This window comes from Nothobranchius furzeri, chromosome 18, assembly GCF_043380555.1.
Source record: "Nothobranchius furzeri strain GRZ-AD chromosome 18, NfurGRZ-RIMD1, whole genome shotgun sequence".
Classification (NCBI taxonomy): domain Eukaryota; kingdom Metazoa; phylum Chordata; class Actinopteri; order Cyprinodontiformes; family Nothobranchiidae; genus Nothobranchius; species Nothobranchius furzeri.
Genome location: NC_091758.1, coordinates 34,178,568 through 34,206,196, shown reverse-complemented (window position 1 = coordinate 34,206,196; position 27,629 = coordinate 34,178,568). Strand labels below are relative to the sequence as shown.

General features: G+C 40.2%; 3 protein-coding genes across 4 annotated transcripts; 2 read left to right on the top strand and 1 right to left on the bottom strand.

The window, feature by feature from the left end:
• Nucleotides 1-55: 55 nt before the first annotated feature.
• On the top strand, nucleotides 56-4,894 carry zfyve19 (zinc finger, FYVE domain containing 19). Of its 2 annotated transcripts, none has more exons than XM_015970308.3 (11): nucleotides 56-250; nucleotides 347-468; nucleotides 553-609; nucleotides 686-852; nucleotides 953-1,095; nucleotides 2,047-2,155; nucleotides 2,256-2,468; nucleotides 2,587-2,663; nucleotides 2,819-2,920; nucleotides 3,000-3,163; nucleotides 3,371-4,894. In XM_015970308.3, the coding sequence occupies exons 1-11, from the start codon at nucleotides 197-199 to the stop codon at nucleotides 3,447-3,449; spliced, it is 1,287 nt and encodes a 428-aa protein (XP_015825794.3). In that variant the 5' UTR covers nucleotides 56-196; the 3' UTR covers nucleotides 3,450-4,894. The 2 variants fall into 2 exon arrangements, with proteins under 2 accessions (XP_015825794.3, XP_070402783.1); XM_070546682.1 differs by having other exon boundaries at nucleotides 929-1,095.
• Nucleotides 4,776-11,331, bottom strand: ppp1r14d (protein phosphatase 1 regulatory inhibitor subunit 14D). The gene is made up of 4 exons (XM_015970311.3): nucleotides 10,814-11,331; nucleotides 5,433-5,513; nucleotides 5,278-5,310; nucleotides 4,776-5,175 (listed from the first exon to the last, which is right to left on the bottom strand). The coding sequence occupies exons 1-4, from the start codon at nucleotides 10,991-10,993 to the stop codon at nucleotides 5,107-5,109; spliced, it is 363 nt and encodes a 120-aa protein (XP_015825797.1). The 5' UTR covers nucleotides 10,994-11,331; the 3' UTR covers nucleotides 4,776-5,106.
• Nucleotides 11,332-14,790: 3,459 nt separating this feature from the next.
• On the top strand, nucleotides 14,791-26,956 carry spint1a (serine peptidase inhibitor, Kunitz type 1 a). Its single transcript, XM_015970307.3, has 10 exons — nucleotides 14,791-15,493; nucleotides 15,858-16,015; nucleotides 16,127-16,268; nucleotides 19,592-19,759; nucleotides 20,225-20,260; nucleotides 20,813-20,944; nucleotides 21,064-21,114; nucleotides 21,240-21,410; nucleotides 25,555-25,614; nucleotides 26,053-26,956. Exons 1-10 carry the CDS (start codon nucleotides 15,091-15,093, stop codon nucleotides 26,211-26,213), a joined length of 1,482 nt encoding a protein of 493 aa, XP_015825793.1. The 5' UTR covers nucleotides 14,791-15,090; the 3' UTR covers nucleotides 26,214-26,956.
• Nucleotides 26,957-27,629: the final 673 nt, after the last annotated feature.

Here is a 27,629-nt window from a genome sequence, read left to right as displayed (position 1 = left end):
GAGGAAATACATAACAGGAAAAATGCCAACTACTTCATACATCATTTCCGGTTTAGTTCCTGTTTTGATAATGCATCGTTGACAAGCTGAAAACAGATAGCTAATTCAGAAATTATTATTGCTTTAGCGCTTTTCTTCACCTGTTGGAATTACGTAAATTGTAATCTTACGGTTTCATGACGCTACACGTGACAGCATGGACAGTCGCTGTTATTGTTGTGCATCAAAGTTTAGTCTCTTCAAGAAAGAGGTATGGATTTACTAATAAATCAGCAATAAATATGTACGCGTTCGTGTGTTTGTGGACACGTGGTTAATATCTGGATTGTGCTGACTTCTATGATAGCTGGGCTGTAAGAGCTGTGGACGAGCCTTCTGCTCCAGCTGTTTGACTTTTAATGCTGTGGTGCCTCGCTGTGGTAACACCCAGCAGAAGGTCTGCAAGCAGTGCCATGGTAATTTGACAAGGTAAACCTCACCCGACACAATAAACCCCAAATTAATTATTTTCCTTTAATTATCTAAAACCTATTTTATCCTTTTTATTTTTAGAGGGGAGACTTCTTCACACAATGCTGGAAGATGGTCTCCTCCAGAAAATTACAAAAAGTTAGTGTTTGACCACGTTTGACAAAGAGGCCGTTACAGAAGTTTCATACTATCTAAAGTTCTGTTTTTTCCACAGACGAGTTGCTGCGCTGGAGGCAAAACAGCAAGGACAGTCGACTCAACCTGCCGTACACGGGGGAAGCAGAAACAGCAAAGTAGGCCATCTACCAGCAAAAGGCCTGAGTAAAGAAGACCAAGCTATTGCTGAGAGACTTCAAAAGCTGAAAGAGGACACTAAACCTAGTAATGAATTTAATCATCAAGCATTTAAAATAAATCTGAAAAATGCTAAACAGGATCTTTTAATGCAAAGCAATAGATTGCTTTTTAATCATTTCTTCAGGGTCCATTCCTTCAGAGAAGGAAATCGAGTCACGCCTTGCTGCTCTGAGAGTCCCCATCCAACCTGTTCCTTCTACAGAGGAGATGGAGAATCGTCTGGCTGCTCTGCGAAGTCATCCTCCACCATCTCAAGCTCCTGCTCCTGTGAGTTTTCCTCTAATTTCTTCTATCATGATAATGATAAATGGCCCACACTTGTATATAGGGCCACTCTGAGTAAGGACTCCAAAGCGCTTTACACTACAGTGTATGATTCATCCATTCACACAAACATTCACATCTTTACTGATGTAGCCACACCACACCCTCCGACCACCACCAGCAGGCAAGGTGGGTTTAGTGTCCTGCCCAAGGACACAACAGCAGAATTCTCAGTCCAGAGCGGGGATCGAACCTGCAACCTTCCGATTACTGGACAACCCGCTCATCCTGTTGAGCTACTGCTGCCCCAGTTTTCTATAATTGTTGTTGTTGTTTGTAAATGAAAATTTACTCTCAAACATTTTACCTGTTAAATTAAAGGTGGGAAAATATAAAAAAAATTGTACTCCTTATGCAGCTCAGCCATATTCAGTGGTTGGAAAAATGGCATTGAATTAAATGTGTTGCTAACAGAGTTCTTTAGTAACGTATGATCAAATTAATTACGTTGTTTCCAATACTGACAAGAAAATGTAGCACGCTACTATAATTCAGCAGCAAGGTGTGTTGAAGCTGACATCATGTGACCAGGAGCTAAAGGGATGGAAACAATCTTACATGTGCTGCTAATTTTCTTGCATAATTTATTTAGAAAAAGTAACGAAATACTTATTTTCCTGGTAATTAGAAACTTTTATTGCATTGTCATTCCATTACTGACTCAGTTACTTTTTGTAGTAACTATAGTAATTACTTTTTCAAAGTAATTTGCCGAACACTGGTCGTATTTTAAAGTGTTGAATAATTCAATGTAATGGTTTTTAATTAACTTACATGTTCGTGTGTGTGTGTGTGTGTGTGTGTGTGTGTGTGTGTGTGTGTGTGTGTGTGTGTGTGTGTGTGTGTGTGTGTGTGTGTGTGTGTGTGTGTGTGTGTGTGTGTGTGTGTGTGCAGGTGCACCAACCTCCTGATACCCGGACTCAGACTGAAAAAGCCAGTGACTTGTTAACCCAGCTGACGGAGGAAGTTGCCATTGACAACCAACAATCAAATCCTGAACTCAGTTAGTGATCACAAGGGTTAATGTGTTACCAAAAAACCTGTTTCAACAAGCTTTAAAAGGCAGAAATCCCCGTCTAAGTACAGCAAACACTGTCTTGCAGGCATAGATATGAATGATCTGAACAAGGGGGAGGGGGCTACGTTGGATGAGAACATGGAGGACAACCAGGGAGCAGTCAAACAGCTGGAGGCAGAGAAAGAGCGTCTACTGGAGGAGGCCATGAATGAGCTGAGGAACGAGCGACATACCCAGGATCAAATCCTCGACATGGCCAAGAGGCTGGCCCAGTTAAAGGGCCAGGATCCAAATAAAGGTGCTCAGAGCTGTTTCCACACCCACCTTCTCTCAGTCACGAGATCATCGCTGCAGCTATGACAGAACTGTTGATATTCACATTTTCATTAGCTGACATTTTGGTGTTGCACACTTAGTCACTGCAGAGGATTTCCAACAACCTGACAGTGAAGAGGAGACTGAGGAAGAAGCTGTGAGGAGAGTGCTAAAACAGGTCAGGGAGACGACACATTTATCACTACACCCACATGTTGTGGTTTACTGTTTTAGACCTTTTAATGGCTGCCACAAGAGGCTGCTGTTAGGCCGTTTAATAACTGGTAATGACAACTGGCATGCTCTGAACTTCCTGTTCTTGGTTGGCTCCAGCTCTCAGAAGAAGCTGCACTCGACGAAGCTAGTGGGTACAACATACCCGTAGAACAGAGCGGCCCGAGGAACACGGAGAAGAAAAAGACCTCTAAGAAACTAGTACAGAGCAGCAGACAAATTCACAACAGTTTCAAACCATAAAACATTTAAATGACTGTTAATCCGATGTATGTTAAAGACCGTAGCTCCCGCACCAAAGAGCAAGATTTCACCTGCTGCAGCTGCACATCTGCCGTCAGACAGCGATGAGGAGGAGCTTCCTTGGTGCTGCATCTGTAACCAAGACGCCACCCTCCGCTGTCACACCTGCGATGGAGACCTGTTCTGCAACCCCTGCTTCAGGTAGCATCCAGTAATAAATACAGTAAGATTCTAGGCCATGGCTCAAAGTTGCGTGGGAAAACCTCGATTCTGTCTGAGGAAGATGATTTGGAATGCTTTCAGTGCCCCCAGATAAATGTGCACAGGCTGCTGCCATACTGTTAGCCAGCATGAATGTAAAGTATTTAGTGTGATAAATTATCAATCCATGCTCTGTTATCTCCCCAGGGAAGGCCATGATAAATATGATAGGATGGAGCATCGCACCACTAACTACGCTGCCCCGAAGAAGAAGAGGAAGACGTGATGGGAGCGTTTAATTACACTCTGGCCCTTTCCCACTTCAGGACTTGATCTTTGACCTTAAGTGACATTGTGAAAATAGCAACTTAAGAATTAAAAAGCTGCCTATTATCCCATATTATCTCCAAACTCCCATCATAACGTACCTCTATGCTAGCTTAATTAGGGGAGAATCAGGTCCTGGTTGTGGTTTCTGCTGACTGCTTAGTATTAAAACAGTTACTTACTAAATATAGATGTTAGCTTTAAAGAAATAATAAATTAGAGGCGATATTAGAAATCCAACTTATTTCTGTGGAAAATAGAAGTAAATGTAGTAGAAGACGGGGTGTTTCAGCAAAACCTTTAAAGCTGCATAAAGATAAACCCTTAAAAGCGAAAGGAAACGGTTTTTGTTGTTCTGCTGTGTCCTACTTTGTAATCGCAACAAAGCCCTATTGAAGTGTACTTTGAACTCTTTGTCTCGCGGCTCGCTTTAACACTTTTTCAGCAGAAACCAGACAGATCGTGAGCTCATCCGGGAGGATGTTCGATCTATCTGAGACTTTTGTCAGCTCCAAACTGAAGAGTCAGTCTAAAAGAATCACTGAGGCCTTTGTTTGCTTTGCGTTGTCATTCGTCTAGTCTATGTTTGGCTGCTATTCTGACATAAGCATCGACTGTCTTGTCCTGATGAGGTTTGATTATAAATGAATCCAAACTATCTGGCTCTGTCGCTTGTTTGAGGTTTATTTTTAACACGACACCTTAAAAAAAAAAATCAGCGATACGTTATGTGATAAAACCGTCTCAGTCCGGCAGGTTCTCTTTGTAGGATGAGTCAGAGACGAACGCCAGAAATACAAATGACTGTAATGGAGTCCTTGCCTAAAAAAGACCCCCAGTGTACGACAGCGAGAGGACCAGAGTGCATTATTGCCCGGCTAACTGAGGGGAGGCCATAATTGCACTCTCCTTCGGGGGCTTGCTCCATTAGTTTGCATGGAGGCTATTGGTGTGTTTTGCCTTTTTCAAGCCATGTCATACACCAGCCCACCCCCACAGACAGGAAATGGAGGAGGATAATGGGTGCACGCTTAATGGAACATCCTGCGGCTAATTTCAGTGTTTACTCCTAGACCTGACATGTCAACGCCTCCATTGTTTCCATCACTCTGCTGAAAAATTCATGCCAGAAAACTGAGCGATGCATTCTGGGAATACCTCTGAGTCGTGTCCAGACAAAGAGCAGCTGTCATATTAGAGCGGCCTAATGTACTGAACGTGATTTATTTGTAAATGTTGGAATTAATGGCAGAATCGTAACCCTCCCCGTGATTCATGAACAGTCTTTTTTTTTTGAAAACGTTTGATTTTATTCCACCGTTACCTGACCAAAATGCGTATGTACATAAATAAGAAACTGAAAATGTACACTCTTACACAAAATAAAAGAGTCCATCTGAGTAATAGTATGACGTTTCCTTTATCATGTTATTGATATGATGATGGGAGTTAACTTTTCCTTTGAAGAGTTCATAAAATAAAGAGAAAACAGCCCATTCTGATCCAAGAAGAGGAAAAACAAAAACTATCCCACTGATGGTTCATCCACACATCCATACGGTTAACGCAGGTTCGGAGGCTCCGTGTTGTCTTGTTTTTTTGTATTTGACCTATAATTATTTCTTCAAGGGACCTGACATTTTTCGTAGACCTTTTATCCTGTAGAGCAGCCCGTTGATAAATTCCTGTGAGAAAGAGGAGGAAAAAAATATTCAAAACCAAACTTTAGCTATTAAGTAATTTTTAAAATGTTTTTGTTCCAATTGGAATTTTTTCCTGACTCTCACCTCTTTTGGCTTTCCACATTCCTGCAGCAACTCCTAAAAGAGCCGAACAGAAACTGAGTAATTCACATAAAAATGTGTAAATGTAGACCTAAACCTCTACTGAAACCTCCTTTTTGACATGGAAATCAGTGCAATTCAAAGAATTATTAAATTACCTCCAGCCGAGACCTTTGCCCTTCGTCAGACAGTTCCAGCAGCTCATCTATGTCAATTTCTAACTCTGGAATCTCCTCCTCCTGCAAGAAAAGAAGGAATTAAAGGGAATTCTTCTGTTTTCTGTATATTTTCTCATTCCCATGTTTCCTTTATACTGCATATTTATTTAAAATAATTCCTTCAAGGTTCAATTGTAGCTTTAAATTGACGCTAACCCCCCCCCCCCCCCCCCCCCCCCCCCCCCCATCATCATTGGGGTCTATATGACCCAATTCAATGTTTATCATTGAAAAAAACAACAGTTAAATAATTTTTTTGGCTCCATATTTCATGACTTTTCCTGATCTAACGAGGTCAGTTGATTAAGCAATACATTTTTATATTCTATATTAGTATTTTTCCAATGAGCTGGACCCTTTTTGGACACATTGCTGTTCCATTGGTGTCAGTTTGACCTCAAATGGTTTAAGCTAAAGCATGCACTTGCAGAGTTAGTCCTTGAAACAGTATATGAACATGAAACACACACACACACGTGCGTGCGTGTGTGTCTACATGGTAAATGGCCTGTATTTGATATCAGGAACCCATGGTGTCCCACAAGGTTCTGTGCTGGGGCCTCTGCTCTTCCTCCTCTATCTGCTTCCTCTTCAAAACATCCTGAGTTCCTTCAAAGGAATCTTCCATCATCTTTATGCAGATGACGTCCAACTGTACATCTCCTTTAAGCCCCATGAGATGTCTAAGCTGCAGCTGTTACACACCTGCTTAGACTCTATCAAAACCTTGATGGCTGGGAGCTTTCTTCAGCTGAATGAAGATTAGACTGAGATCCTCATCTGTGCCCCAGACAAGCTGGTTCTCTTGGTCAGCTTGCTTCTCACACCAAACCTTCTGTCAAGAATCTTGGCGTGACCTTTGACCCAGCTCTCACTCTGGATTCTCATGTCAGTTCTCTTGTTCGCTCTTCCTTCTTCCATCTCAGGAACATTGCAAAGCCGAGTCCATTCTGTCCCGCTCTGAACTTGAGACAGTTCTCCACACCTTCATCTCCTCACGCTTAGACTACTGTAACTCTCTTTTCACGTGTCTGAGCAGAACCTCCCTGAACCGTCTGCAGGTGGTTCAGAATGCCTGTGCTCGGCTTCTGACCAAGTCCTCCAAACACACCCACATCACCCCGCTTCTCCTCCAGCTTCACTGGCTGCCAGTCAACTTCAGGGTTCATTTCAAGATCCTGGTTCTGGTCTATAGGGCCTTACATGGACAAGCACCATCTTACATTGGTGATCTTTTCAGTCCCTACACCTCCAGCAGGTCCCTGAGGTCCAGTGATCAAAGTCTACTGGTTGTGCAGCACCAGGCTAAAGATCATTTACTGCTGTGGCCCCCAGACTCTGGAACACTCTCCCTCGAACCTGAGATCAGTGGAGTCAGAGGTCTCCTTTGAAAAGCAGCTGAAAACTCACTTGTTCAAGCTGGCTTTTGTATGACCTTCATCACCCTCTCTTTATTCTGCTCTCCCCACCTATTCCACCTTCCTCAGGATCCACTAATTTCCTTCTTTCCTATTCACTCTCTCTCTTTCTTAACATTTTTAACCACAATTGTCTATTATTTGCTCATTTTAAATATATTTTTAATCATTTTCTAAATTCTTTTTCATATTTTAACATTTTTTTGTTTTTGCGAAGCGCCTCGTGATTTTTATCTTGAGAGGCGCTAAAGAAAAGATCTCTTCTTCTTCTTCAAGGCGCTTCACAACACAATCAGTCATTCACCCATTCACACGCTGGTGAGGATGAGCTACGATGTAGCCACAGCTGCCCTGGGGCGCACTGACAGAGGCGAGGCTGCCGAGCACAGGCGCCACCGGTCCCTCTGGCCACCACCAGCAGGCAAGGGGGGTTAAGTGTCTTGCCCAAGGACACAATGACAGCGACAAACTGAGCGGGGCTCGAACCTGCAACCTTCTGATCATGAAGAGAGCATAAAACTCCTGTGTGTATATGAAACGGGGGTGATGAAAGCATTCCCACGAGGCTCCTGAATGCCGAGATATCTGAAGTCAGCATCAGCACACTCCTATTTGACAAGTGTGGCCTCCTTTTTTGTTGGAATATTTTCCGGATGAGGGATTTCTTGGCTGAAGATGATTGCGCAGCTTTCTCTACACAAGGAGAGAGGTAATCAATGTGGAAACGCTGAGTGGGGAGTCTTGGGAGTCTCCTGTGCCCCCCTCTATTTGATGCACTGCCAGGCTGGACCCTCTGTGTTTCTGCTGAAGACTGCAGGGTAAATCAAAGGCTGAGCTTTTGGTCGGTGCTTTACATGAAAGTGCTAGATGGATCTTCAGCAGATCGCCCTTTTTTCTGTTTGTTACTCTGTGTTTTATGTTTGTATCATAAAGCCTGTTAGAGTAATTTTTAACAAGATAAAAAAGCTTTCATACCAAAATTAACTCCTCAATGGGTGATTAAAGAAGTAATAATAATAGAATTATATGGTCTGTGTGTGTGTGTTATAATATAATATAATATAATATAATATAATATAATATAAAATAATGTAATGTAATGTAATGTAATATAATGTAATGTCATGTAATATAATATAATATAATAAAAAAAAAAAGAAAAAATTGTAAGTCGCTTTGGGTAAAAGCGTCTGCTAAGCACATAAACATAAACATAATATAATATAATATAATATAATATAATGTAATGTAATGTAATGTAATGTAATATAATATAATATAATATAATATAATATAATATAATATAATATAATATAATATAACGTATAATGTATTATGTTTTGTATATAGTAATGACTCCAACAGCACTTTGTAGTGTTTTAGCTGCACTATCATTGGCCCTGTTATTATTTTATTTTCAGTAAATTCTAAAATTGCCGTTACATTTTTGTTTTGGGTTCAGTTGTACAAAGTAATTGTTATTATTAGGGATCCGTATATATTTAATGTTAGATATTGTTACTAACAAATATGAATGTGATGAAATAAACCTTAAACTGGGAATATAAAACTTTAAAAAGTAATGTCATTTATTGCCATTGCTTTCAGTTTTTCCCTTGTCTACCTTTGAAAGCAAAGTCTCCAAACTCTGAAGATCAAAGTAACTTTCTCCGCTTAAACTATTAATCAGGAAACTTCCTCTAACTTCCAGGATTTCATGCTGTGCACAGTCAGAGTTACTGCTATTGTCAAGGAGAGTTGTATTTCAATGAAGCCTCCAGGCAAAAAATAAAAATACAAAACATCTCAGAAGTTAAAAGACTGAAGCTGAAAATGAACCTAAAAGAGACTTTGTGACTGTTAAAGTGGGTTTTGTTGGATTGCAGTTGCAGACAGAAATACTGATGTGGTCTAATTAATTAATTAAGATTCAGTCATGAAGCCTAAAGGCATCATTTACTAATAGCATCTACTACTGGTTTAAATAAGCTGAAACTGCAGTTGCTGTGAAACAACAATTCATTTTTTCTTATCTTTATTGAGTCCAAAGAATCTCAGAATGATAAATCGAGGTTAATGATTCTTAATTTTGTAAAAGTTTGACTTTAATCCCCCAAAAAGCTTAAATTCACCAGAAAAATGTGAAATTAAGTGTTTGAAACTTCCTGCAGCCTTTTAAGTAAAACAATTAAACAGAGAAAGTTAAAAATGAAAACATTAACATGAAACGCCGAGTCTCCACTCATCTTGTGCTTCTGTAAAGGAAACCGATTCCCGGGGAAATGTCTGTTGTGAAAAGATTTTGGTGCGTTTAACTTATCAGACCCTTCCCTTTTCCTGTCAGCAGGACGAGCCGTCGGCTTATCAAAATATCCATTCATCACCCCGAGAGACGAATGGTTCAAACGCAGAGCTCAAAATCTAAAATTAAAATATGCTTTGAGGTAATTTATAGAATAAAAAGGCATTTTTGATGAGCTGTTATTATCCACCGCCTGCATATTTGAATTAAAATGAAAAGGTGGATAACTCAGGATACTTTAAAGCACACAGGCTCAGATGGGGTCTTTAATTTCCTTTATTAAGCACAAACTCTTCCTCACACTTTTGTGTATTTCACCGTTTTGTAAAAGGTGTGAAATGTGCAAGGGTCCGCTCTAAACTCGGGGTGTACTTGTATGAATTAGAGATGCAGCTAAATAATTCAGGCCGCGACACAGAGGGCCGATGGTAAATGCTTCCATGCAGAAGACTTTGAAAACCAACAGAGTAACCTTCCCCTGAGCCCCATGCAAAATTCATCACACCGCCCCGTGCACGTGAACACGCCACAACCAGTTCCACACAAGAGGTTCATGCAAACAGATAAGCAGCTAATTTTCATGCAAGGATATTTTCACTCTTGCAAGACAAGCTGAACAAGTGATGCAAGAACAGAAATATAACGTTATTAGTCATGTTGAGCTTCTCTTGCTGAAATGACTGACGTAAATATGACGTATTCTAGCTGAATTTTCCCACTCTTTAGCGTTCATATTTGCCATATGCAAAGAGCTCCTTTTGCAGTGTAAGGGCAAGCCAGGCAGGGAGATTTCTGCAAGTCATCTAAAGCCAAGAACCCGCCCGCAGAATGAAAATAAACACTTTGTTTTCCTTTTCCAGGTTGAAACTTGGGGGGGGGGGGGGGGGGAATCTTGTAATCTGACTGCCATCATCATCGGGATGCTCAGGACTCCCTTGTTCCAGGATGCCAAACCACCTCATGTGGACCATGAGACATCTGTTGCCATGGTTTCCCCTCAGCAAATGCCAAGTGAGTCAATATGGAGCCTCTGACATGATTGGATTGCATCCCGCAACACAGGATTTGAGTTATGAAGTGTGTTTTGTTGGTGCGTCTTTTTTTTATCCCCAGCGCACACATGAGTAACATTTAAAATAATCTGACTTTTAATTTGATAATTTGCACGAAAACCCTCAAATGAGATGAATTTCCTTAAAGTTAAAGTTGACATTGATAATCCTGTGAATTAATTGGAATTAATGATGATTAATGAGTTTAAAGGTAAGTTAATTTCACTATAATCTTTAATTTAGGACATGTTTTGAACTATACCTTTAATAGGTGTTTTATTGAGATTGCAGCATCCTCATAAATGTGCATTAATGGCCTCAATCAATCAGCAAAGTAGTCTTTCTCACCGTGTTAAAAGACACGCTGCAGTCGGCCTGATGACACATGAGGGTACCAGAAACCGCCTCCCACTTCCTCCTCTAATCTCACATACATCATGGATAACCCAACACAGACACCCACGAGCAGTTCCGGTCCTCCCTTACACTCCCTTTCCCCTCACTCACCTCCTACTCAGGCACTGTGTGTGTGTGTCAGCCCTGTCTCACCTCACAGTCGAACAGCAGATGCAGCTGCCCGTCGATCCATTCCTCGATGTCCAGCCTCCTCTGCAGGTCCTTGCGGTTGTATTTCACGGTCAGCTTTCCCAGCTTGCGGTGTGGCGGCTCCTCTGCTTTGTCCGCTGCCTGGAACATCACCCTGGACTGGGTGCTAGGCTCTGACGCCATGGCTGCCACGGCCTCAGGAGAACCGTGGAAGCACACTGATCTGTACCACACACACACACACACACACACACACAGATAGGCAGATCCACAGGTCGTAGCACTGCAGACAAACTCCCCTCCTCTGTCTGTTTATAACCCTGCTCCTGCTTTTCGGAGGAGGCTGAGGCTCCCACGCTTATCTCCTGTTATCTTCTTGAGTTTTTGGAGCTCTCTGTCTCTTTAATGCCGGTTCTGGTTCCCTGCCTGTCCTCGTCCTCCCTCTCACTCCCTCTCTGTAAAGCTCACTGTCTTGCTCTCATTCCCTCCTCCTCTTGCAACACCCACAGGCAGTGCACTATCAGGAGGATGGTAATGAGATATGGCTCAGAGTGTGTGTGTGTGTGTTTGTGTGTGTGTGTGTGTGTGCGTGCGTGCGTGCGTGCGTGCGTGCAGGCATTTCATAGGGTGTGTAATTGCGTTTTGTTCTTTTCCTCCGTCTTCCGACGAGTGGAAGAGCATAGGTCAATTACAGCAATAAAAACAGAAGAGAGGGTGAAAGGTTATCTTGGAGTTATTCACTCAGGCCTAAAATATATCTGGGATGACAAAAATGTATTTTAAAAATTCAATTTCCACCTTTGTTCTTGCCTCACAGAACATTGCTGATCGGCTATAGTTATCACGCACGGCGCTCCGTGTTTCCTTCTTCCCTCGTAAAACGATCCGAAGCATTTATTGCCCTTGAAGTCTAAATGTTTCAAGATCCCAAGGGCACGTGTGATTAGAAACACTTACCTGGGTCCTCCACCTGACAGGTGAGCCAGGGTTCCTCTGGTGTGTAGCCTCTCTGTCCCCTATTTGACTTCTTCATCAGGTGTGTGTTTAATAAACCTTAAGTTACATTAGCATCATCAGTTACACACACTTACATAATGGATAACGAGAGCAGCCAAACGTCAAAAACAATTCCTGAAATCATCAATGTTTCTGGAGTCAAACACCAACGGCGGACGGGTCAAAAAACTCCCAGTTGTTGATATCAGATTATTGCAGGTGAGACAAGCGAGTCAACAGACTCCAGAGTTTCCACGGATCCTATTACAATATGAATAATGGGGGCCATTTTTTTTGTTTATGTTTTGGCAGGGACTATCCATCAGTCATAGCCGCCCATGTTCATCCACCGATACACCGTCTGTTACTAACACTGAATTATTAAGCGCTTCTAGCTGCTCACCTTTCCAAGCAAGCAAATTCACTCATCCCATCCCTGTTCTGCTTGGTTCTGCATCATCAGGCTGGCTAAAAAAAGGGAGTGGACCAAAAGAGTTTGGGTCTTCTCTCCTCCGGCCTGACAGAGTTCCTCATCACAAGCTGAGATGAACTAAAACAAAAGTAATAAATGATCCTCTTGTGGAGTAAGAATGTGTGTATTCTCTGTTATTTTACAACATTTACCAGGAAGTTAAGGTTTCATGTGATATTAACTCAGTGTGATTGAAATAATCTAAATCTGTATCATGTGATGTAACTTCAGAGGCCACTTTTTATTCACGCAGATGTTGCAAGTTTCTCTTGTGGCTACATGACTCAGCTCAGAGTGGTAGATGGTGAGGCACTCAGTGAGCAAACTTTATGTCACTACAGTGATAAAGACAAGTTAGGGAGTGGTGTCTGTACATCAAAATTAAATTATTCAGTTTTATCACTTGAGAGAGAAGAAGGTAAACTCATGCTTCACAGATTAACACACTGCTAAATTCCAGTAACTTTTCCAGCTGTTAATGGGACTGCACTGCCACCGTGTGGACTAAACCTGAAAAACAGGTAAAAATATTAAAGGGGACATGATACGGCTTTATTATCTTGAGTTAAAATAGTTATTTGGTCGATAAAAAACAGGTTTATGAAGTTTTTTGCACATAATCCCTCTCACATAAAGTGATTTCAGCACTTCTATTCTTGATAGTTTCAGTACCCTCCAGAATGAGTCATTTCAAGGCTCTGTCACTTTCAGAAAATAGGATGAGTTAGCTACGCTCACCCATTCCCTGATTGGCTGCTATAAGCTGAGAAGCTCTGATATCTGGGAGGGGCTTGGAGTAGAGCCACTGTTCCTCCAGCAGCAGCTCTGTGAAGTGACAGGTGGTCTTATGCTAACTTCCCCATTGGTGATGTCACAAACATGGATTGTTTTAAACTGCTTGTTTTAGGCTCATAATCGTTAACCCTCTCAGGCTCAAAATAAGTTTTGATAGAAGGACGAACAACTAAGTCCTTCAGAATACTTCTGAGTTAAAAAATGCTCATGAAATACGTATGTGGAGTGACCAGGTAGGTAGGTTTTAACGTTGCAAATCTGCAACGCCTGCCTCCAGAGGGTTAAACCAAACACTTACAGAAGACGAATGGAAAAGGTTTTTCACGTTGATGTGTTAAAAGAGGTGGAACAGACCTGCATAGAAGCACACAAGGGGGTGAGTTTTGGATATTATGTCCCCTTTAACCAACAATACTCATAATAAAGGACAATTAGATAAGCTGAATTCATTTTTTAATAAGTACTCTCACTATTTACTTAGAAGTAACAAGCTCTTTCTGTCTTTATTAGAATTAGAAAATACAAATGAATTAATTTTATTCAGTAAACTTTTTATTCTGATGGTAAAAATAATTCAAACAAAATCCCACCATTTTATTTCCAATCAGTGTTACTGTTTACTGTCTTTGTTCATATTTTAGTCCTATATTTTACTCAAGCATGCAATTGAACTATTTTACGTAGACTTTTATCTTATTTTTATTTATTCTTTGTTGCCATGGGGATCTCTCTGGTCTCTGTGGGCAGGGCAATGTACGCTCTGTGTGAGTGTGCTTCGAGTGTGATAATCAAAGTGTGAGCATTGTTAGTGCATGACTGACTTTGAAAGTTTGTTTTTGTTTTACATTGGGTGTTAGTATGTAAAGCACCAGTGCTGATCTGAAAAATAAAAGTGCTTTAGATCAAATTTGATTGATTGACTCAATGATTAATTTATTATTTTTATTGAAATCACAGTCACCAGTTATTAAATCAACCATGGCCTTTGATTGTCAAATTGTAATATTTATCTTATCCTTTTGTACTTTTTATGTAAATGATCAATTATCTCATTGTGCTTTGTTTACAAACCAGGAATTTACAAAAAGGCAGTTTTTGCATCTTCTGGGTATTATACACATGGGCTATATGTCTCCCATTTTGTATCTTCATTGAAGGGATATGAATTGATGAAATTATGGCGATACGTATCACGATACGGAGAGACGATACGATAAATCACAATATATTGTGATACATTTAATTAGACAATATTAGTGATTTTTCTTTTAATTATTGTAGGAAAACTGTTTAACATGAGGTATCTGAACCATATTAGAGGGATTTACATTTCAGTGGTGGAAACAAAACCCATTACACTGCTGTCAGCTAGCGGTTGGCGTTTGAACTTCACCAAAAGAAAAGAAAATACGCAAATGTTTGTAAATTCTTTCAAAAATTCTATCCACGGATTTGAATATCGATATACTGTAATATCGCAAGAAAATATTTTGCGATATATTCCCATATTTCTAACATCCCTACTTTATTATGTAATTTATTAGAATTTTACTTGTGGTTATTTTTCACCTATTTTTATTTTAGTAGTGTTGAACACAAATTCTTAATTGTTGGTGTTGATTTTTAAAACTATAAAAACTCCACCTTGAATATGAGAAAACACTCACATTGTTCATTCACCAGAGTGTTTTGTTAGGAGCTGCTGAGGCTCAACGGCCAAGCAGGGAGTGACATCCGGAGTAGAATTTCACTTCCTGCATTTCTCAGGTGACTCACCTGAGAAACGTGAAATGTCGTCGACCTCTTAGGTTGCTTTGGACGCGATCGTAGTTTCAAAGCTGTCAATTCCAGTTTTGTCGCACTTCTGCGGAAACGCTGTTGGGTCTACCTGATGATCAGGAAGTGATTCTTCAGATTCTCCAAGCTTTGCTCAGAGCTGGGCGACAGAGGGAGGAAGCTGGGGTTTTAGATCCACATTTAATTCTGTGAGAGTGGAGGCCTTCACTGGACTATTATTATGAATTTATTTATTAGGAGTCCACCTGCGCTCCTGCTCCTGGTGGTCCTTGTGGAGTCCAGCACCGGCCAGGATCTTGAGCAATGTTTAGACAAATTTAAAAAAGGTAAGGACGACTTTATTTTGGATTTGGAAGAGTCCGTGAAAGACGGAGCCGTGATCCTTTCTGTGCCGAAACTGGAGCGCTACCGGGACTGCGTGACGTCTTGCTGCAAAGACCCGATGTGCAACGTCGCCTTCATGGAGAAAGGAGACCAGGAGGGCCAGATCAAATCCTGCTTTTTGTTCAACTGCGTGGTGAAGAAGAACTACGTGTGTCGCTTTGTGAAAACGCTGGGATACAGCAGTTACGTCCTGAATACAGTTTATGACACCTACTTCACGCAGGAGTCCTCCTCCAAAAGTAAGACTCAAGGTTCTTATTTATGTTTTTAGGAATATTAAAATGAGAACGTCTCAAATTCTTAACATATTTCAATATGTAGTTTAGATCTTGCTATAATGTGATCACTCCTCAATCCATGTTATTATAGGTAAGTGTGTGTGTGTGTGTGTGTGTGTGTGTGTGTGTGTGTGTGTGTGTGTGTGTGTACATATATGTACACTTTTAAAACCAACATGAGGATATGAGAACAGAAACCAGTTTAGCATGTCTACACAAGTCATGGAGCAAAGTTGCTGATGGCAGCAATGGTTTCTGTTTCCTCTTTAGAATCTAATGTGTGTTTATTATTCATTTTAAAATGCATCATCTTGCGTCCCAACAGATTCGCCCGACAGTCCACCGGTGGCCGATGCAGGCCCGGATCTGGTGGTTCAGCCGAAGGAGATCGTGACACTGAACGGCTTCAGGAGCAAAGATGATAAAGAAATCGTGTCCTATAACTGGTTAATGATCACAGAATATCCTTCAGCTGTCATTGAGGTGAAGAAACTGACTCCAAAAATGGACCAGATTCTGTCTGAGTCCATGTTTTAATATTCGACCTTCATTCTCTTGTGTCACTCGTGTTCTTTCCTCTGTTTCTGCTTCTAGAAAAGCAACTTTAAAGATGAGATTAGGGTTTCCAATCTGACGTCTGGGAAGTACAAGTTCCAGCTGACCGTGACGGACGCCAGCGGTCAGTCAGATGTCACCACGATCACAGTCCTGGTCCTCACTCCAGAGCTGTCTGAGCGTGAGTGTCTTCCTCTGATGCTTCTAGTCAGTCAGGTGGTGTAAATTACATCCCAGAGTTTCTCAAGATGCAACACCGTTAAGTGAGTTAACCCCAGGGGGCATATTTAGAAGTAAGATGTATTTCCCCCCATTCATTACACTTGGCTGATTTATCTTTTGACTTTGTGTTTTGTGTTGACACTCCAGATGGAAATTCCTGAGGGTATTGTGGAGTAATTTCCTAGAGGCTTATTGCTCAAATTCTTAAAATTTTCCTTTTTTTGGAGGTACCAGTTTTTGGAAAATTAGCATTTGCATGTAGATGAAGTATTAAATGTCCCAGCAGCTGGATTTAGTCATTTTTTTCTTGTGTTTTTTTGAATGAAGATGGAAAAACTTCGTGTTAAATGGTAATCAAACCAGTCGGGACATGCTTAGCCTGTGACACACAAGGAAACGGAGATAACTGTTTAGATAAACTTGTATTTTACACAGGAATGTGGGTGAAAAAAGGAACAGGCTCAGGCTTTGGCATGGATCAGTGATTGTTAATATTGTTAGTTTGGAATACGCGTGAAGGACCCACGTTGTTTCTACTCGGATATCTGTGGAGAAAACAGAAGGAAGTAGAAGTCTTTGTGGTTTTACTGCTTCTGTGATACCGTCTCTCCTCCCCCAACTCCACAAAACCAGTCTATCTGGTTTCAGGATGACTAATGCAAAACAAGACTTATGTCAAAGGCCAAAATGACTGAAAAGGGGTTTTTATTTAATTACAAATATGTTTTTGGCTGTCATGTATGAAACCACCATGCTCCGTTCGATACTCTATAATATCTGTTGTCTAACTTCTGGAGACGTGCCAAAACACGTACGCCTTCAGACAACCCAACTTTAGGCTAATATCTAGGCTATCTTTCTTGAATGAGTTACAAGGCGACATAGTTATTCCCAATCCAGTTTCTTGCTAGGTAAACATTAAGTTAGGGAAGTGTTTCAATCTCAGATTGAAGCTCGCCAACAGCACTGAGTCAGCTCTGCTGAGAGTTTTAATGACACTCTTAGCATTCATCCTCGGTGACTCAGTACTTCTCCTACAATTATATACGTGGGCGCAGCTGCCTACTTTATGAGGGGTATGCGACCACATAATTGAGCCCCCCCAACACACACACACATGACACCATCCCACTGCCCATCAGGTCTTTCACCAGCCCTCTCCTCTGCACTTCTCTGTTCCTCTTCCTCTTTATCATGTTGACCTCTCTGTTGAACACATTCTCACGCTCAAGGCGTCAAAATATGACGCGCGTGACCAAGCCTCAATATATGACGATTCGGGACGCCCCAGCTGAGACACGTGGCTCCGCTGGCGCCACTGTTTGACGCGTGCGGTCACACGGACATTATTCGACTATTTAACCTTCCCCTCACCCCAATCCTAACCTTAAGGTCCATAAACTGTGACCTTAAGGTTAGGATTGGGGTGAGGGGAAGGTTAAGTAGTTCTAATGTCCGTCTCAGCTCCATCGTCGGATACTGATGCTCTGGGACGCTGCGTCAGCAGTTTGTCCCTGATCGTCGTCTCCTGACGTGCTGGGGCGTCCCGAATCGTCATATATTGAGGCTTGATCACACGCGTCATATTTTGACGCCTTGGGTGTGAGAATGTGTTGCTCTGTTCTCCCTCTTCTTCATTATTCGGACTTCTCTCTTTCTGTCCGCCTTCTTCATCATGTGAATCTCTCTGTTCTTCTCCCTCCTCTTTGTGTAGACCTCTCTGTTCTCTCTCCTTCATCATGTGGATCTCTCTGTTTCTGTCCCTCTTCTTCATCATGTTGACCTCTCAGCTCCACATTATCCTCTGTAGTCACTGACTTGCCTTGTCTGCCTGCACTTATTTTTCTTAAAGGACAAAAAGATGGTCAGTAAAATTCTAATCATACTAGAATTCCAGGTTTTTAATGGCCATTCTAGTATATTTATTCCTATCTGTCATCACTGGTCTCAAGCATTATTTAACAGCTATAAATTACTACTCTTGAAAATGCACTTGATCATTAGAAATAATATTTAAAAATTGATCACTTGGTATTAATAATTATTTAATTTACACATGCACAAATAGCTATGAAACACAAAAATGCCCTTTTCCCCCCATCATTGCTTAGGCGCCCCCTCCAGCGCGGCGCCCCTATACGTCGCATACACTGCATACCCACTTTTTGCGCCACTGATTGTAGCTACCTTTAATACTGGTGAAGTGGTGAGTGGGGGTCAGCTCTCCATTGGTTCCAAATCATATCATTCAAGTAGAAGTTTTTGTGTCACCTTCAATGATTTTGTTTCCTTGCATGCTGATTACCCCTAGGGTGTCCCACAAGGCTCTGTACTTAGACTTATCTTTTCCTGTATCTATTTCCTTTTATTGACATATTCTTAAAACACAACATTCTACTTCATTTGTATAGTTTTATTACTCAAAGTACATTGATGGGTGTTCTATCCACCCTCTCATTGATGGATTGCCTTATTGACATTATGAACTTGTCATGTTATACTATAGCTACAGCAACAGACCCTGTATTGATTGCTAATGAAAAATCCATCATCTCAAATTTAGGTGTAAAAACTTGATCCTAATTTTAAACTCAATAGTCTTGTTGAAGTGATTAAATATTTTTATTTAAATATAATTTAAAAAAACATGTTTATTTGGTTTTTTTACACCATTTCAGATTTTGACAGATTCTTGTACTCCTGCTCTTATAACCAACTGTGTATGTTTTTTATTGATGTAGCCCTTTTTTTGTCTCTTGTTTTAAACATTTATACGTTCTACAAAGCACACATGGTTCTTTTTAAAGTGTTTTATAATTAAAATTTCATGTTGGGTCAAAGTTTGGTCAAGTCACTGGTGAATGACGTAAGTTCAAGAACCCAGACTTCCTCTTAACAAGTTGTTGCTAAAGCACTGTTCTGAAAAGTGGTTTAAAAAAACCTACCTCTATAAATGAGCTCTTGCAGAAAAGGGTCAATCATCAACCACAGCGAGGTGGCCTACTTCTCTAATATTGTTGGTTTTGACCAAGCGTGTCATTTTTTTAAAATTTAGTGGTTAAATTTCTCTGTTCTGTGCAGTTTCACAAGTGCCTGCTCACACGACAGTCCTAAAAAAGGAAGTTTGTTCAAACTTCAAAGCAAGACATAATCAGATGCATTTTAGTATTTTCTTTACTAAACTGCATTTTTGTCAAATTTACCCACAATATTTTTTTACTGTAGCTGCACACCATAAAGAGAAACATGAAGGTTTTATCTTTAACGTTCCTCTCTCACCAGACCACTGTATGGCTCCGAAGAAAGTTGGACCATGTCGTGGTTCTTTCCCTCGCTGGCATTACAACGCTGCTTCGGGGAAGTGCGAAAGTTTCAACTTTGGTGGCTGCAAGGAGAATCTCAACAACTACCTTAGTGAAGATGAGTGCTCTAAAGCTTGCTCTGGCGCAGGTATTTGTCCGCTGTGCTCATGTTCTGTAGTTTTTATGTTTCCCTCATAGGCACCCACACTTATTATCACACACTGATTGCAAGACACTGATGAAAATCAAAATAAAAGCACACAGCTTCCACAGACAGATTTTATAAGTCTCATATCTATCTCATAATATTTGAATGAAAAGTATAAATCACAATTAAATTATAGGAGTAATAGTTATATAAAACAGTTTCCCATCGTGCATTTAATGTTGCATTTAAAGCTGCTTCATGTAGATTTAGATTCCTTTTACTTTTGATCCATTGCAAATTTAGCTTGTCACAAATATTGTAAACGACATCCATTGCCTCTTTTATTCAACGAAAACTTGAAAAGATGCCGCCTTAGCGTTTAAGTATATCCTTATTTTGTAAATATGTTCATTGAAAAGTTGAATTTTTTTAAATGATATTTTATTGCTTTTATTTCATAAACAGGTAGTCATTCTGGAAGAATACTGCATGTTTCTCAGGGTGAGTAAATTCAGTCAACTGGTAACACCATCTTCTATGATTTTTACACCACAATACATGCATCTTTTTATTTTATTATTATTATTATTATTTTTGCCTCAATCCTAATTTAGTTTTGTTGGCAAAAATAAATGCTTGTTTAAACATTCAGGTAACTTTTAAAACTCATTTGAGATGTTTGGGATCTTATGGTGGTTGGTGGGTGTTTTCAGGTAAACTTGTTTTAGTGAGAAAGCAAAACAAATGTTCCTACTAAATCATACCGGTTTATGTTAGCTTTAACTTTATTATACTGGTGTTTGCATGTCTATTTTTTAAGTACAACAAACATAAGAAATTGCAAAGAAAGATGTTTTTATAATCTTTAAAAGTAAAAGAAAAAGTTGGCTTTAATTTCTGCAAGTAGTTGCAGATTTCAGTGGTGGTTCTCTGTATGTTTATCGGTGTGAGGCAGAAGATTAAGACAACCCCATTGATTTGAGTTTGTAAAAGATTGCATCAATGTTCAATTATAAGATCTCCCTAACTGATTATGATCTCTGTGTTCTTCAGAAGAGAAATGTGGCGCCCCTTGCAGCACCTTCGAGTTCGCCTGCGATAATGGTTGCTGTTTGGCTCCAGGACTGGAGTGCGACCATACTCCGCAATGCAGTGACGGGTCAGACGAGAGCAAGTGCGAGTTCTGTAAGCGCAGACTATGCAAACTAGGCCTCATTTTAATTTTGACTGATTGGATATTTGCGTTTTTATTAACAAAATGCTTGTCAATTTCATGTAAATGTGAATTATGTTGCATTTGTCAGTGGAAAATAAGTTTCGTAAGCTGATGGAGGTTCCAGTGGATGAACGTAAAGGTGATTTTAAACTTGTTTCCAGTTGTTGATTCCCTCACGTTCCTATTTAGTTTCAAGAGCACAGATTATTTCTGCCTGCTTCAAATCATCAAACGTTAATAGTTTGTATTCATTACTGGTCACAGTGCACTGTACGGAGAATCCCAACACAGGAGCCTGCCGGGACAGTCAGACAAAATGGTACTACGACCCTGTCAGTAGGGAATGTCACCGGTTCAACTACGGTGGCTGTGGAGGGAACGAAAACAAATTCGACAATCAGGAGAGCTGTCAAAAAGTTTGCAGTGGGGTAACAGGTGAGTTTGACCTTTGTTTAGAATTATATTTAAATACATCTACACACATATGTCCTACAGATATTAAAGCTGGGGTGTGTAGTTTAAAAATTCTAAAGTAACTTAAAATTTCATAAATTTAACTATTTGACCTTGTTCTATGAAATAAAGTAGGTAATCTTTTATATTTCCTTCAAGTCCTTTCCCGAGTCTTTACAGCAAATCCAGTATATGCAATCCAAAAGCGTTAACCAGTAGAGTAGCATACCCACTAGGGGGAGCTGTCAATGAGAATGCAACCTAATCCCCAGCGTGCGCTACAGGGAGCCTAAGTCACGTCCGCATCATGGGTCCTCAAAAGAACGAAAAAATAAATGCAAGTCAACGTGGCTAAAAGAGCTATTTTCTAATCCGCTTTGCCTTACGCCCTGGATCGCACATATGTTGTACAGGAATTTAAATGAAAAGTAGTGATTGGTGTTTCAACCACGCCAGTCACGTACTTTGAGATTTATCAGCATGTAAAAGTTCATAATTAGCATGACTACAACTATAAATCGGCACGTTGCATATGTGACGTCACCACATATAATCTCCTCTCTCCAAAGTAGCTGCTACTTACCAGATGACCAGATTTATGGTGGTTCGTTCCTCCTGTGGGAAGTTTGCTGAACTTACAGCCATCTTCCCTCAGTTTTCTCCGTGTCTGGTTCGATGACGTCACTTTCATGAAACGCATTTGTAGTCTTGGACGTATTTTCACACGAAACCTAAAATATCGTTCACCCCCGTTCGAAAATAAGCGCGTTCTTGGTATCAAAATGCGTCTTTAAAATTCACGGACATCATAAGTGAAATCCATGGCACAAAACAAGCGGAATCAGAAAATAGCATTTTTAGCCCCGTTGACTTGCGTTCATTTTTTCGTTCTTCCGGGACCCGTGGTGCGGAAGTGACTCAGGCTCCCTATACGAAGTGATGTGGATGCACCTCTGTCGTTTACCACACCAACCTAGCTTGAATGCTAACTTGACCTGCATTGCAGTCTGTAAAATTCAAGCTATCTGTAGAAGAGGAGGGAGGGGAAAGAAAAGAGATTTATCTTGTGTATTGGAGCTAAGGGATTAGCGTAGCATTCAGCCTTGAGCTACATTATTATTATTTAAAGCCTAATTTTTACTTCTTTCTCTTCATGAATACTGAAACATGCAACAACATTATGCATTGATGCTAGGGAAGAAGAAGAAGAAGAAGAAAATATCATTTATATAGCGCCTCTCAAGATAAAAATCACGAGGCGCTTCACAAAAACAAAAAATATAAAAATTGTAAAAATTTTAAAAAGCATTTCAAAAATGTTTAAAAATATATTTTAAATGAGCAAGAATAAGCAATTGCGATTTAAAAGAAAAAATGTTAAGAAAGAGAGAGAGTGAACAGGAAAGAGGGAAATCAGTGGATCCTGAGGAAGGTGGAATAGGTGGGGAGAGCAGAATAAAGAGAGAGGGGTGAAGAAGGTCATCCAAAAGCCAGCTTGAACAAGTGAGTCTTCAGCTGCTTTTTGAAGGAGACCACTGAGTCCACTGATCTCAGGCTCAGGGGGAGAGAGTTCCAGAGTCTGGGGGCCACAGCAGCAAATGATCTGTCACCTTTGGTCTTTAGCCTGGTGCTGCACAACCAGTAGGCTTTGATCACTGGACCTCAGGGACCTGCTGGGGGTGTAGGGACTAAGAAGATCACCAATGTAAGATGGTGCTTGTCCATGTAAGGCCCTATAGACCAGAACCAGGATCTTGAAATGAACCCTGAAGTTGAGGGCTCTGCTGCAGACCCACAGAGGTTAACAGAGACGTCCAAATTTTTAACAGCACCACCATTCCTCTGTGAAAAAGTCTGGAAGATAATCTAGTGGCTGACACAGAGCAGATCAAAGAACGTCTCGTGGAAATCAAAGATACGCAGTGAACTTTTTATTTGTGGGCAGAAATGATTTTGCACTGCATGTCAGTCTCGCCATGCTTCATTGGAACATCTGAAGGCCCAAACAGGCTTGTGCCAGCCAATCACAGCGTTCTGTTGGTTTGGTGGGCCAATCGGAGAAATCTATCAGTTTACTGGGTGGAGTGTAACTGCAACCGAGCAAAACAACAAAGATTATGACTGCTCGTTTGAAATGGCTTTGACATCAACTTTGGACTACCGTAAATCCTCTAATATTGGCCTGTATTCAATTAACGGCCGGGTATCACATTTTGGCCGGTGTCGGAGTCGGCGGAGGTGAATAATGGCCGGTATTTTATTGTGGCCGGGTGGAATGTGGTAACAAGCAAGTACCACAGGGGGGGCGGTTGTGTCATCCGTCTCACTTTTGATTTGCCAGTGACAGACCGCGATTTGGCAGGTGCGGAGACGAAGAGGCGGCGAAAATTTGATATCAAGTTCAAAGAGAACGTGCTGATTATGCTGCAGAACACTCTGGGGAGCAATAGGGGTTGTATGAACTAGTCGACTTCACTATAGTGACTTTTTATGCCTGTCATCGACTAGCCACTGTCACGTGATAATGACCGGCAAGATGCAGTCCTCGGAAAAGACAGCAGCCTGCTGTCAGCAGGTGACAAGCTCCTGCGCTCGGGGCGGGGGGGGGGGGGGGGGGGGGGGCAACGCGCTGTACCAGAGCGTCGGTACTGACGCCCGCCATAAAACGGACATTTAACCAAATTGTGACCTTTTCCCTCTTGCAATTTAACCTTTCCCTCACCCCCATCCTAATCTTAACCAGCTTGCGCATGCAAAGCTCTGATTGTTGACGCGCTCCAGACATCTGCGTCCCGAGCACGGCCACAGTAACATTATCAAATCAGGTGTTGCCACCTCAAAAACTAATTTAACACGTTCATGTCAGCTCATTTCCTTTTATGTTTTCTGTCTTTTATTTGCACCTGATGCGTTTCGCTGCTGTGGAGCGGGGCGCATCACCTGTTTTGTCCTCCGGTGACGCACCGATCACTGATGCGGCCAGCGAGCACTCCACTGTTTTTGCGGTCGGTAGATCTTTTAGAACTGCAGTTCAAAGGTAACTCATAAGGTGAATATATATAAACCCAGGTAGCAGTTTTTCATTAGGATTGAGAGGAGATGCAGGAAGATAATAAACAGGCAGGGCAGAAAAATAGTCAAATAAAAACAAGTTAGTTTTTTTACCTGGTGGTTGCAACAAACAGACACCATTGAAGGTAATCAGAAGTGAGGAAGAGAAAATGAAATAATTATTTTAATGTTTAGAGCAGCAGGAACTCCGAGAGGCTGCAGGCGCATCAGTGAGTTTGCGGCTGCTGCGCAGGGGGAGGGGGGAGGGCTGAAGCAGAAACTACCGTTGTTAAAAGAAATGTGTTTAACTTTGAAAATGTGGGCGCAATTTTAATTGTCAAAAACTCCAGCGAACCATTAGTTCATTTTGCTCAAATAGAAATAGAGGCCTGCCTCTAATTCTGGTCCTCCTTCCAATAAAGGCCTGGAGCTTGATGAGCTTGAGTCAAATACAGGCCCAGACCTGTATTAGAGGATTTACGGTATTTAGACATGGGCTTTTTTTGAGCAGATAGAGGTACTTAATTCCTTTATTTAGAAAAAGTATGTATTTGCATCTTTAATAGTGCATGGCGGACTGCCCCGTTGTCTGACATCCACAGCAGTGAGTAGTTCAATGTTCAGTAGCATGCAGAGACAATTTGAAAGACAACCAGAGTTTCCGCACCACGACTGAACTATGAACTATAGAGACTGTAAATTTACATGTATGGATGGCTTGCCCGGCTACCATTCACTTACATTCATTTTTTTATTTTCGTTCAGGGGACCCATGAACTGACCAGAAGGGTCTTAGGGCTCCTATAGCTGTTCATATTTCAAAATGCTACGAACCACAGCTTTAAAAATCAGAAATCTTATATTTTCCACCAATTTTTTTATCCTATTAAATCCTTTAAGAGAAATAAACTAAATTAATTTCAATCAATTAAATTTTTTTTGCATATGTTACTTATTATGGGCAATAATTATGTTTTAAAAAACATTTCAATAATAATATAAACGTGATTTATTTGTTATGTTTCACTTTATTATTCAAATGTCCTTATTTGTTTTTCCATTGTTTCTTTTTCAGAAAAAGATGTTTTTGAAAGGAAAGAGCAGAATGAAAGACTGGAATCTGAGAGCCAAACGGGTATTAAAACCATTATTTTCTTCCACTTGATAAATCTTTGCAGTCTCAAACTGAACCTACATGCAACATAAATAAAAAATGGTAAAATGTGAAGGTTTAAGTTAGATTTTGCAAAATGCATTTCTTAAAAAGTTCGTTTTATAGAAATAAACTGCAACACCTAGATCATGGCAATTTTATATTTCATGCTAAAGTTTTTTTAAACACATTAAGCACATTTTAAATAAAGATTAAACAAATGAGCAAGTGATCATTTAAGATTTTAACACAAATGTAAGCAGATGTAAAAATTATGACAAATTAGAAATAAATCCACAGATAGTAGCATTTTTTTCTGCCTCTGGTTTGTTATTTTATTTTGAAGGACACAGCTTAGTCTATAATTAGTTTTAGTTCTTTTTTTTACTGAATCTTAAGGATGACTTTTTTATTGGACAGGCATCTTTTGGATAGCTATTGTCCTGGGCGTGGCTATCCTCATCCTCCTCGGCCTCCTGGGCTACTGCTTCATGAAGAACAGGAAGTCTTCTCACCATCAGCCCATGCCCGTTACCAACACCCTCCCCACGTATGACAACAAACAGCACATGGTCTATTGAAGCACCAGGAACCCCGACCTCACTAGTGTTCACCGTCACTCTTTAGTCCCTTTTTTTTTTTTTGTTTAGGCAAAAATTATCGAGCCAAACAAACAACAAAAGTCTGCATTTGAGTTCTGAAGGGGAAATTTTATATTTTTTAAGTATTTTAATGTGTTTTAAGGTCATGTAGAAAGGATTAGCAGATTAGATGAGATGGCTTGTTTTTAATGCAGCGACTTTTTGTAAAACTTATATTAAAAGCTCAGGTTAGTGGACAGATTATCTCCATTCAGAAAGTCATCCCACTAAAAGCCACAATATGATGATATTTGTTGTGTTTTATTCTTTTATTGTTTAACAGTTCTCATCGAACAGCTTTTTAACTTTTTTTTGTCAAACTTGTTGTTTAAATTAGGTTTTTGTTTGGATTTTTTGTGGATGTGCAGCATTATGATGATTCTTCTCATACTGAAGTTCTAATAATTTTCGTCATTTTTATTTTAACTGTTGTTACATTCCACTGAATTTCACCAACATGAAAAATATTGTACATAACATTAGAACTTAGGTACGAGATACTTTTCCTGTAGGTAATTTTAGCTTTTTTATTCTTTAATTATTATTTTACCATTTTTAGAACAAGCATGACGCATTATTCACCAACCTTATTAAGTATTCTTTGTTGAAACTTCTAAAGCTTTTGTATATATTAGCTTTGACTGTGTTGTGTTCATGCTTAATAAAAACAATTTTTAACTTCTTGTGGATTTAGCTTTTCTTGCAGAAACCTGCCACTTATGTTTGGTGACTAATTTCCCTTGTCTTTCAGTGGATGATGCGTATTTTGTCGGTTTGTCATGCCTAAAGGTTTGAGATCAGGTAACATTGATCAAGACCTGACAAATAAATCCTGATTAAAATCAAAATGCAGTTTTCAAATAATGATTTGATTTATTAAGAGATAAAAGCTATCCAATCCACCTTGATCCTATTTTTCAAAGCTAATTTCCCTATGTCTCCACTGAGTTAAACCATTAATAAACAATGAAAAATGACAGTATTTGGAAAGATGAGTTTGGTTTCTCTAGCCTCACTCAGACCTGTAAAATTAAAGGTACAATAAGTAAGAATTTTACAGTAAAATATCACAAAACAGTCTTAATGTCTTGATCATTTCAGAAGGAAAAATACACGAACAGATTTCCTTCTCAGTCGGTTGGGGCTTGTCAGTTTTTCCTCCTTTCAAAAAGCTAAAGAGGGATGTAATCTTTGTTTACAGCGAGCCTGCAGGGTTGCCATGTCTGTGAAATCTAAAGCTACAGTGCAGGCATTTGTAATTTGGCTGGCAAAACGCAGCAGCATTATGTAAAGATCCTAAGCCAGTAACGGGAACAACCAACAAGTTATTCCTTGTACCTCTTAATGAAGCAAGGG

Coding starts and splice junctions, on each gene's coding strand:
- zfyve19 (XM_070546682.1), top strand. CDS start 197: ATGGACAGTCGCTGTTATTGTTGTGCATCAAAGTTTAGTCTCTTCAAG. Junction 1,096..2,046: donor CATCTCAAGCTCCTGCTCCT/GTGAGTTTTCCT, acceptor GTGTGTGTGCAG/GTGCACCAACCTCCTGATAC. Junction 2,156..2,255: donor ACAATCAAATCCTGAACTCA/GTTAGTGATCAC, acceptor ACTGTCTTGCAG/GCATAGATATGAATGATCTG.
- spint1a (XM_015970307.3), top strand. CDS start 15,091: ATGAATTTATTTATTAGGAGTCCACCTGCGCTCCTGCTCCTGGTGGTC. Junction 16,016..16,126: donor ATCCTTCAGCTGTCATTGAG/GTGAAGAAACTG, acceptor TTCTGCTTCTAG/AAAAGCAACTTTAAAGATGA. Junction 21,115..21,239: donor TCCAGTGGATGAACGTAAAG/GTGATTTTAAAC, acceptor TACTGGTCACAG/TGCACTGTACGGAGAATCCC.
- ppp1r14d (XM_015970311.3), bottom strand. CDS start 10,993: ATGGCGTCAGAGCCTAGCACCCAGTCCAGGGTGATGTTCCAGGCAGCG. Junction 5,514..10,813: donor ATCTGCTGTTCGACTGTGAG/GTGAGACAGGGC, acceptor CTTTTCTTGCAG/GAGGAGGAGATTCCAGAGTT. Junction 5,176..5,277: donor AATGTGGAAAGCCAAAAGAG/GTGAGAGTCAGG, acceptor TCTTTCTCACAG/GAATTTATCAACGGGCTGCT.